Genomic DNA, 11,247 nt, shown 5'->3' with positions numbered 1-11,247 from the left:
TTTACTGCTGTTATTGTTTATAACTAACCACATCATCTTTGCAATACCTTCAGCAAACCCTGTATTTAGTTCTTCTCCTTTCAGTAATGATATAAATACACCTTGGCTTGACCAATTCTTACAATTCAGGGTCACAGAGGAGACACAAACACAGACACAGACACTCACACCTGAGCCAGTTTTCCCAGAAACCAGTTAGTATGCCTTTAGACTGGGAGGAAGCCAGAGTACCCATCAAAATCCCACATGATTATTGGGAGAACATACAAACACCACAAAGATACAGTAGCACCCCAGGTCTGGGAGGCAGCAATGCTAACCACTGTGACACCATGCTGCCCTCTCCTTAAGTATATATTTTTTTTCTGTGATGATTTTAAAGTTTTGATGTTGCATTGAATTTCACATATAACTCAGTCTGTGGAAGTTGCTTTTCGCATTCCATCAGAAACACCCAAGAATGGCCACCAGAACAAGACTTTTTCCATAAGAATGTTGACAAATGAGAGGGAACTGTTTGGCCATCTTGCTTGGTTGCTAGGTGCTTATTAATCCAACCAATTTCTTAGGTTATTTTCTTTTTTAAACAAGGTAGTTTGTCTCTATTGATGGATCAAGATCTGCTACTAGTTTGGTCTCCTGTGGTGTCCCATACAGTAGATCATTGCTTACGTTTAGTATATATCTCCATTTGGTCAGATAAATTCCACTTTAAGTTAATGATACTCACATTTATTGGAAAACCAAATCTACTGTAGTAACATTGATAACATGGAACATTGCTCAGTTACATTCCGTTTTGCCAGTTTATGTGGCGATGCACTACTATAACGCACTAAAAGTCCAAGAACACCTTTCAGATACTCTAGTAAGCTGAAATTTGAACTTTGCTGTATGCTTTGCGTCAGTCAGCTTGTAGCTCAGAAGTCATGTTTCCTGACATCTGTTTATCTCATTTTTGAACAACAGATCAAGCTGTAAGAAAGGGCTCTTATACTTTCACTCTTTGACCTGTCTTATAAACTGGAGAAAATCAAAGTTCAGCTGGAGAAGACTTCTATCTTTGTTTCCCAGCAATGCCAGCTGAAGTTTGCTTTTGTTTTAACCTTCAATTTTAATTAGAATCAGTACAAAGGTACAGTGTCCTAAAGGATTATTGGCACCCTTGATAAAGATGAACAAAAAAGCATAGAAAATAAACAGCACAGATAATCAGCTATATGTTATACACAAAAAAGGGGAAACTACAGGCTTTAATTGTAATACACATGAAAACATTTCAAAACATTTTTAAATGGGTAATAGTATTTTATTTTCCTCAAAAACATCAGTGTCATAATTTTGGATTCCCTGTTTGTACTTGGTGCAGCCTCCTCTGCCATAGGTAACAGATATGGAGGGATCTTAGACCATTCCTCTATGAAGACATTTTCCAGATTCTTGACGTCCTTAGGTCTATGCTTTTGGACTGCCCTCTTCAATTCAGACCACGGGTTTTCAATCAGTTTTTCAACAATTTCTTTGTTAATTTTGTGCATAGGGTCATTGAAGGTCCACCTGTGAGCAAGTTGCAGCTTTCTGGCAGAGGCAACCCGGTGTTTGGCCAGAATATCGTGATAGTAGAGTTCATGATGTCATTAATCATAACAAGGAATCCAGGGCCAGTGGCATCAAAACAGTCAAAACATCAACGATCCACCACCATATTTCACAGTGGGTATGAGGTCTTTTTCTTTGTATGCAGCCCTGTGCGGACGCCAAACATATTGAAGGTATGAATAGCCAAAGAGTACAATTTAGGTGTCATCGGACCACATCGCCTGGTTCCAATCAAAGTCCCAATGGCATTTGGTAAACTTCAACCGCTTCAATTTGTTTGTTGTTGTCATTAAGGGCCTTTTCTGGCAACCCTGTAGCCTGTTGGAATGCACAGTATGTACTCTACCATCTAACCATTGATTTGGAGACTTGGTGACCCCAAGACACAACCAGACACTGCATTTCTCCATGACACTTGGATTCTTTTTTGCCTCCCTCATCATTTTCCTCACTGTGTGTGGGGACAAGGTATACTTGTTTCTACTTCCTGGTAGGATAACCACTCTTTTAGTGCTTTTGAACTTCTTCATTGTTGTCCTAATTGTGCTAACTGGTATGTTTAACTTTTTATGTATTTTTTGTATTTATTATCCGATTTGTGAAGATCAACGATCACAGCCAGCCATTCCCCATGGTCATGGATGGTAAAAGTTTTTTTATCATTTGTGTTACCTCTTTCTTAGAACCTGGTGAACCAGGAAGTATGTTCCTTAGGACTGGGTTGTATTTAAATAAGCAGAATTTTATTGCAGCTTTCTCTTTGTTTGATTTTCTTGTAAAAAACACAAAGGAGATCCAATAGTTGTGATGCCTGTGTTTTTGAGAAAAAAATAGTATAACTGATTTAAAAACATTTGTTTTTAAATAATTGTGTTAGATTAAAAGCCTGATGTTTTCAAGTTTCTGGGGAAATAGAATATACAGTAGCTCTTTATCTGTGCTGATTATTTTATCAAGCATTTCTGTTCATCTTTATCAAGGGTGCCAATAATTCTTGAGCTTGAGTAAAAAGGATTACAAGCAATACAAAGTAATTCAGTAAGACAATGTACTGTCTTTTGTGTGAACGAAATGAGGTTACTTTATACACTGCAAACTTTTTTTTTCTCCATTTTATCAAGGTAAAAAAATGTCACATATGTAGTTCAATATTTACCTTCTTATGAAGTAAAAAAATTCTAACAGATCATTCTTACTTTTATCCACATTTTGAAAAGTTTTCATTTATAGTTAAATTTTATTGTGACAAACTTGTCACTATACTCCATGCAGATACGTAGCACCCAAGGTTCAGAATTGAAGCCAGGGCCCCAGGACTGCTCCACTGTCCCACCCTGACTAAACACTCAATAAACACTTTTTGATATGTTTAATTCTTGGGTGGTGTTATTCCACATGAAGTAGGAATGCTGTTGTGTTTTCATTGAGTTATGGGAATTTCAAAGTACCTGAAAAGTTTGATCCCCCCACATATCAGACACTTCAAAAGTTCATCCCCTTAGCCAGACTCAGAGGAAGTCGTGAGTGAAAAGCACACAGTGCCCGTTGGGTATTTCGAAAAATATCATGAAGCATATCACCAAAGTTTTAATACCTTAGTAGCTTCCCAGTTTCCTTTGTGGAAGCCTGAGCAAGCTGTGTGAAATCCCTGCCGTGGCGGATTTGTGCAGATAAAAATCAATGTGGCAGCTTGAGGTCGTGAAAGCTCAAAGCAATGTTAATGTTTCCTCATTTAGACCAGGAGATTAGTTTGTCCCCCACTCAGCTTTCCCAGCTGGAAAACTAGGAGCAGCAGTGGTGAAAGAACTGACAAAAGTCCTGATGTTACACACTTTATTTAGTGTTCTTAGTTGAAAATAAATTTGATCTAATGAGCTTCCATTCTTAATGTGCACAAAAGTAGTGTTAGTGCTTCTTCAGAATTTTAGAGCTGGTCGATTGGGAATTGTGTGTATAAGTATAGAATAATATCGTACTAGAAATCAATATAATGAGAAGTCACAGTCAAGAGTTTGTAAGCCTTGGAGTCAATATTTATCCAGCTTTTTACAGAGAGACTGCTATTTTAAATTTTGAAGTGCAATTCCCAACAAAGCAGGCACACGTTTTCTCAATAATATACTGGACAGGGGCAGAGAGCGATGTGGGGCACTGTGGCTAAGGATCTGTGGCTGGAAAGTTGCAGGTTCAAATTCCGTGGCCGGCAGATGAACCCCACTCTGTTGGACCCCTGAGCAAGGCCCTTAACCCCAGCTGTTCCAGGGGCACCGTATAAAGGATGACCCTGTGCTCTGTCTCCAAGCTTCTCTCTCCCTGCCTGTGTGTCTCATAGGGGGCAAGCTGGGGTATGCGAAAGACAAATTCCTAATGCAAGAAATTGTATATGGCCAATAAAGTTATCTTATCTGCTTAAAAATAAGTTCATATGTAAATGGGATTAAAGAACAACATACTGTATATAACTCTTAAGATGATGGAGAGATTTGTCTATCAACTAATACAGAATAAGAGAATAGTGATTCATATGCAATTGAACAGAGGTGGGTGATACTGTAATGAATTTCCATTGTCTTTTTGTAATGTTTAATGAAATGTTTAAGATTAATCCATCTTTTAAAACAAAACCAAATAAGATGTAGTATAAAATTATTCTAAATAGTTTCTGACATGGGGGTGGTGGGTACCCACTGATTCATAAGACTGGTATGTTACAAACACAGTAATGTTATTTAAACAAACATTGCTTTTTTCTACACAGAAATTAGGTTGAGTGGGGACAAGGAACAACACTGTATGCAGGATGTTCACAGGCTCATATGGATACTAGAAGCTTATTAAACCTTTTCTTAGAGGTACTCAGAGAAACGATTTGAACAGCTTGTGTAGCTCCAGACACCCACCACCCTATGTGTAAAACTGTGTCTTCATTTTCTTCCCAGCCCTGTCCTAGATTCACAAAGTCTGTTCACCCTTTAAATACAGAGCTGTTTTACAGCATGAGCAGAATTTGGCAGCTGCCTGAAGCACTGAGAACTCCCCTGCGTGAAAAATTCAAAGTAGGTTAACTAGGATTTGACTGTAGGACTGTACCACATTGTTTTTCACTGTGACTAGAAAAGGAAATAAGAGAAAAAGGAGCTTGTATGCCTTTAAATACCAGCTCTGTTTGTATCAGGTACTTACAGATAGTGTATCATAGCGAAGTGTCCTGCTGCCAGACTGTCTCCTTGCTGTGTGTGCTGGGTGGTTTGCATCTCCTGTTCACTCTCCTAGCTGGAGTCTGATCTGTCCCAGAGTGCCGCTCCCAGCACTGCAGTCTTTCCACAAGTCTGCTTGCCTCCACCCCTGACCTTCGCAGCAGACATGCAAGCCTGCATAACCAGGTACAGTACATTCCTCCTCTCTAGTTCAGGATCTCGTTTGGGTTTTAGTTTGCTTTGCTTTAAAAAATGTGTGTCACTTGAATTAAGCAGGGGTGTGGAAAGAGCAATAATAAGACTAGCCCAGTACATTCCTGCAGCATAATCAGGATGCAGGAAAGATATGTTCAGGATAGTGTTGTCTGCTCTGGTTGCCTGTATACAGTACTCCTATTTTAAGAGTTTATTCTTTTAGAAGTATGCACTGCTCTGTAGGGAATGATGATAACACATCAAGATTTATCTGTGTAAGTTTTATATGTTCTTTTAGAGCCTTACTCAACTTTAAATCTCACTTGAAATCTAGAACATGTAAGTTGCTTTCCGATGTTCAGTATATGCACAACTCTGCCACTCATACAAATGTATCCAACCTTTTCTTCAATTTCTAAATGCTCACAGATTTTTTTCCCTTTAACTTGTGAATGCAGTACATTTAGTGTGTCCCACTTAAGAGAGTCATTCATCACCCTGTCTTTTGTCTCCCTGAGGTTTTGCATCTACAATCTGACAAGTTAAAAAAGGGGAGGAAAGGAGGTATTACAATTAGTGGGGAAAAGATCTCTTAAAACCCAGACTAAGAGGTAGAATTGCATATCATAGTGATTGATACTATTCCTCTCCTCATTTTCAAATGTTGTAATAGATCAGTGTCTTCACAGTGTCGGTGCCCATTAACTCTCATACTCTAGTGCATGAAACTGAGTAAATAATAGTGAAATATAAAATATTAACAAGATGTACCATTTAGCTGAGTGGACAAAATGTCTGTTATTTTCTTTCCCAGTTTTGGAAGCCTTGCAAATAGATCAGGATCAATAAACTTTAAAAGAATTTCAGAAATAAAATAATCTCAGCACCTAGAGCAATATTATCCTAGCTTTTTTGTGTCTTTCTTTGGAGATAAAATGGAGATGTAAAATGATTTGGAATTTAATTAAATATTTGTCACTCAGAATCCACACTTTTCCAAATGCCTGTAAAACAGGATGGAAAATGCTTGTATATAAAGCATTTTAAAAAATTACCGCTTCACAATGATTCTATTAAGACTAGTAACATAAGAATTTCATTTTGCATAAAGGTTTTCCTTATGATAACAATCCTGTGTTCATTATCAATATGACAAGTTCTGATTTGCTGCTTTCTAGGTCAAGAACACTAATGTTTATGTTTTAAAAAAATTAAATGAGTAAAAACAATGTGAAATCAGAATCACAATGAAATTTGACATATTTAAAACTGACAAGTACTTTCTAATAAATGGTTTAGTATACTGGTTTGAAAATATCTGTTTGCAATTCTTATTAATTATGTGTGGTAGAAAGCATGAAATGCAATGTTGTCTGACTATAAATGCGATGAACTCTGTTCAAAGGCACTTTTGGGTAATTAAACTTTGTGTTGATTTGTTTTTATTTTTTTCAAATTATGGTCAAAGAATAAAACAATACAATATTTCTTCCAGCAAAACAAAAAACAACATCTCCCTTCTCCCATGGCAGGCATTTGATGGCAATAACAGTTTACATGCTGTGTGACTGTGCTAAACAAAACAAGAAACACCCTTTTCAACATATTTTCAGGCCATATCTGACACCAGTGCGAGATGAAGAAGCAGAGTCTCAGAGAAAAGCAAGGTCTCGCCAGGCACGCCAGACAAGGCGATCAACACAGGTATGTAAGAACCCAGGAAGGTCAGCAAAGAGTAGACTGAAAACACTGACCTACTGTACATGTTCAGCACTTATGAATGAATTCATCTGATATCTTTTTGGAGATTGGCAGGAGCACGTTTATTGAGCTTAGAAAGTTAGAAGAGAAATTCCTCCTTGAAACTTTCAAAAGCCGAGTTACTGTAACTTGCAACATACATTGCAACAAGCAGTTTACTGATGAAGAGAAATCCAAATTTAGTCAATGTTAAAAATGAGTTAAACATCTGTTTTACTGTCATTTTATTCCAGTTGTATACAGTACCACCCTTTAAAACATAGTTTTAAAACCTTGTTTAAATCATTGATATCTTATCATTAAGTATTAATTTGGCTTGTGGTTTGGATTCTTTCATAAATCTTTAACATTTTAAATGTAGCATACTGTATAGTATATACACATATATTGTGCAGAAATAATCATTGCCAACAGATTTTGTGTCCAAAACGTAGTACAAATTAACAGTGTTAGCATAAAACACAAACAATTCTCTTGCAGCTTAATCAGGTTATTTGAGGTATTAAAACAGAGCATGCTAGGTTCACAGATACCAATAAAGCAAATAAATCATCACTTCAATCTTTAAAAAGTGTCGAACTTCTCCACTCAAGCTCAATGAGGTAATCTAGTAATTAACTTTGTTTCATAACTAACAGAAATTATAAGGTTAACGGGAATCACATGATCAAAAACAAATGCAGAAAACCAGATACAGTATCAGCAAGTTAGCGGAATAGTACAAAGCCTTTATTTATGTCAGTTAAAGTTAAGTATTCAACCCTCCGTCAATTTTCAATCTGCTTGTCCAGGTGAGGGCTGTGCCTTATCCAGAGATTCTTCTCTTAAACATTCAAACTGAGCCTTTAATCTGCCGGTTTGATCCCACCACACATTGCTTCAGGGTGTGACTCTTGCTGAGCTGAAGGAAGCACAGAAGATGTTCGGCCTGTGTAGATCGGAAAGACAGATCGAAGAGGCGGATGGGGACAGCCTGGAAAAGGAGGAGGCTGATACCAGACGGGATCCAAAAGCATCACCCTCACAGTCAAAGGAGCCACAGGAACCAAGCTGGAGATGGACAGTGGGACCAGAGGTCAGTGAAACTTTTAGGAAAACAGTTTTTAATGAATTTCAATCTTCTTCTTCCATTTTATTTTTTGCAAAGACCCCTTGTCATTCCAGGACTTAGTTAAGAATAATCCACATTTCAAGTATGTACAAAATCTGAATATAGGTCATATGCCATAAAGCCTTAAGGTTATGAATTCATAATACCATGATTATCAAATGTGCAGCATATAATGAGCCAAAGAGTAGCCCAATTGATAAAGTTAAGTCTGATAAAAGGCTTAAGTCTGTAACATTAGCTTAGCTGAGGTTTCACATATATGGAACTTCTGGGCTGTGAAGGTTATGCAAGGAGCTTTTTAGTATAACTTTTTGTGATAACATTATATATCTTTTTTATTTAGTGCAGTAGAAAAGTGAACAGGTTAAGAAAAGGTTACTAAATGTGTAATTTTCACTGTGACAAGTATTGGCACAAGATAGCCTCCACTGGTTTGGGATTGTGCCAGAGTTTACATTTCATATAGATGTCAAGGAACAGGTTAATTCCACACTGAAAAGTAAAAGGTAGTAAACCAATGTTTTATCTGCCTTCTTAAGGTGTGAGGGAGAAAGAGGAAGGCAGCAGTTATATAAAGCACAGGAGAACAAAGGACAGAGCAGATGAGAATGGGCAGTGGGCAGGTGAGAACAAGTGTCCAAACTAAGGAGCTCTGGGGGACAGTTGTGAAAACCTGAAATACGTAAATAAATGGATAGGTTTTAAGAGAAATTGTCTATTTTGACTAATTGAGAGAGGAAAGGTGTGATCCAAATTTAAGGGTAACCTTTGTTTATAATTTGTTTTTCCCTGGAGTGGGAGTCCTGAAATCACTGTAAAAAGATACAGTCTCTGCCTGTCAGATTCACAGATTCAGGGTCAGCAGTATGGCATGATATGTCACTTTAAGAAAAAACTTTCCAGTTGAAGCTGTATAATAAAGACATTATTTTTGATGATCCTGGGAATAGAAAGGGTTTTGCGGTGAAAAGGAAACACCAGTGGAATATGTTTCTGAGTGTGGGAATTTCTTGTTCCTGAACTAATGTTCTGAGTGCAGGCTATTCCCAGCCAATTAAAAAGAACAAATTTGTTTTTCAAAAGCACTTGATTTTGGAGGTCTGTATCATCAATGCATAACCAGTAAAGTCTGGCTTGAGAACTTGAAAACGTTTAGTATATTTGGAAGCGAAGGAGCTGTAAAGGAGATACCTGTGTGAATTGGTGGATCAAGTTTGTTAAGTCTGTGTTTTCATGCTGTGAAACCGTCATCAATAGCAATGACGGTACACAGGGATCTGATTCTCATGGTGTAAAATAAAATGTTCTGGGCACTAAAACTGAAAACTGTCAAAAAGCTGAAGAGATTGATTGGGGTTCTTAATATACAAAGGAATCACTACAATCAATTGGTCTCATTAGGATGTCAAGGATAGTTGAGGTGTGAGTAATTGGTCATCCTTGGAGTGTCAGGTTTGTGGATGTGGAATAAAATCAAATTGAGATGCCTGAGGATGTTTAACTATAAAACAGTTGATATTTGGGGGTAATTCTTTATTACTAATCAGGAGTGAGATTGTGGATAAAACCTCTATTTGAAAGTCAGTGGTTGACTAATTTGGAAGAGGACAGTATGCAGAAGTTTTAATTTTCTAGTGGCTTTAGAAATACAGATCCATTTGTCACACTATATCAGTGCTTCCTTTGTTTGCTGCTTAAATGATAATATCTCATTTGTGCTGTGACTGGAGTGCCTGGCTTTCCCCTGGGGTGAGGTTATACCTAAGATTTCTGGGGATAGAAAATAGTTTTGTAGCTTGGTTATTGCATTGGTAGTCCACTGAAAAAGTCTGAAAAGGACTTCAACATCTTTGAGTTCAATTGGTAAATCTAGTCAATAACTATCTGTTCTCAGATTAGACTAGGGGGACTCATTAGAGAAATGTTCTTTGACACAAATCCTGTAGTAAAAATAGCTGAGGTCATGCAGCACCTGTGGGGCATCCAGTGTCTTGGTAGGCACTACAAAATTGACGTTTTCACTGAGAAGAGATCTCTCATTATATGAAAAGGAAAATAATGGTCTTTATTTCTATTTTCCAGCATGGAAATAAACCCTACTTGTTCCATCGATTTCCATAGCTCCCTACTCAAACCTTTTACAACTGATTTTATTGCCGAAGTAGGTCATAATCAGCACTCCCCATCGTCAACAATCTTTCTTTTTTCAGTTTGGCTACAACAGGTCCAAATTGGGGTCCCAGCCCGAGAGCCCCAGCAAACCCCCCTCTACCAGAGGCTGCTTTTACTTCCCTTCTTCCACTTCACCCAATCACATTTCTTCAAGGGGTCTGTGCCGGAACACAGAGAAAAATGGTGAGATTAATAACAGAAACACCATGCTAATTCAATCTGAGCAAATACTTGCAGGCTTGGGATTTGTAGAAAGAATAGAGTGAGGATCATAAGAAATCTTATATTAAAGGAACAAAATAATTATTGCTTAATATACACAAATAATCTCAAATCAGTAAGTATATAGAGGATGCTCTATTTCTTATCTGAGCCCATCAGATGTGTATCTGGTTTCCATATATAGTATGGCACCTTATATAGTAACTAGTTTTATATTGGACTTTAGTGGTAATTATTCTAATACATAATTACCTAATAATTATTCTAATAGAGCTGATTTTTATATCTGTAAAAAGAGTCAGTTTGCAATGAAAAAACAGAATTTCAGATTAAACAGTGACATGGTGATTATCTCTGACAGTTCTTTGGTCCTGGGTTTGAGTCTGGGCTGGGGTGCCTTCTTTGTGTTATTTGCATATTCAATCAATGTGCATTTGGCATTGTTCTGTTCTGGGTCCTCGAATGTCTTCCTGCCTTCCAAGGCCATGCTGGGTAGATTAATTGATGTCTTTAAATTGTCTGTGTGTTTGTGTGTGTGATGTATGGGCACCCCCACCTTGTGCCCTGTGTCTGCTAGATTAGGCCCTGGATCACTGTAAACCTTATAGGGTGAGGTGGCTATGGATTCATATGGCTATGGATGAAGAGCATTAAAGGGCTGACTAGATATCACACAGCCAACAACAGTTAATGTTTGGATTATTGTTAGTTTCTAAAACATCTTTCAAACCTTCGGATAGATGTTTTTTTCTCAAACTTAAATAAGAAAAATAAATCCAATTCCAGTTCTTGATATGACTGGCTCCTGGAACCGATTCTACAAGAGGGCAGATCTGGAGCAGGATCATATATAATGATTTGTATTTCTGGAGGAAATGTAACTGAAGTAGATATACTATCCTCCAGTTCAGACAGATGGGATTTAAGGAAAAATATCCCCTTATCTGAGTCTCTGATGTGTCCAATTTTCTGGAGCTACTGTACACCAGT

General features: G+C 37.5%; 1 protein-coding gene across 1 annotated transcript in view; it reads left to right on the top strand.

Moving 5' to 3' along the window:
• The first annotated feature begins 4,595 nt into the window (after nucleotides 1-4,595).
• The window catches only part of LOC102686196 (protein phosphatase 1 regulatory subunit 12B), a 59,307-nt gene continuing 52,655 nt past the window's right edge, over nucleotides 4,596-11,247 (top strand). The window contains exons 1-5 of the mRNA XM_015342219.2: nucleotides 4,596-4,655; nucleotides 4,873-4,982; nucleotides 6,605-6,695; nucleotides 7,636-7,827; nucleotides 10,074-10,218. Of these exons, the coding sequence (XP_015197705.2) occupies nucleotides 4,596-4,655; nucleotides 4,873-4,982; nucleotides 6,605-6,695; nucleotides 7,636-7,827; nucleotides 10,074-10,218 (598 nt within the window). The remainder of the gene's footprint in view (nucleotides 4,656-4,872; nucleotides 4,983-6,604; nucleotides 6,696-7,635; nucleotides 7,828-10,073; nucleotides 10,219-11,247) is intronic.

This window comes from Lepisosteus oculatus, chromosome 5, assembly GCF_040954835.1.
Source record: "Lepisosteus oculatus isolate fLepOcu1 chromosome 5, fLepOcu1.hap2, whole genome shotgun sequence".
Lineage (NCBI taxonomy): Eukaryota > Metazoa > Chordata > Actinopteri > Semionotiformes > Lepisosteidae > Lepisosteus > Lepisosteus oculatus.
Note: the sequence above shows the minus strand (reverse complement) of the source record. Positions and strands in the feature narration are given on the sequence as shown.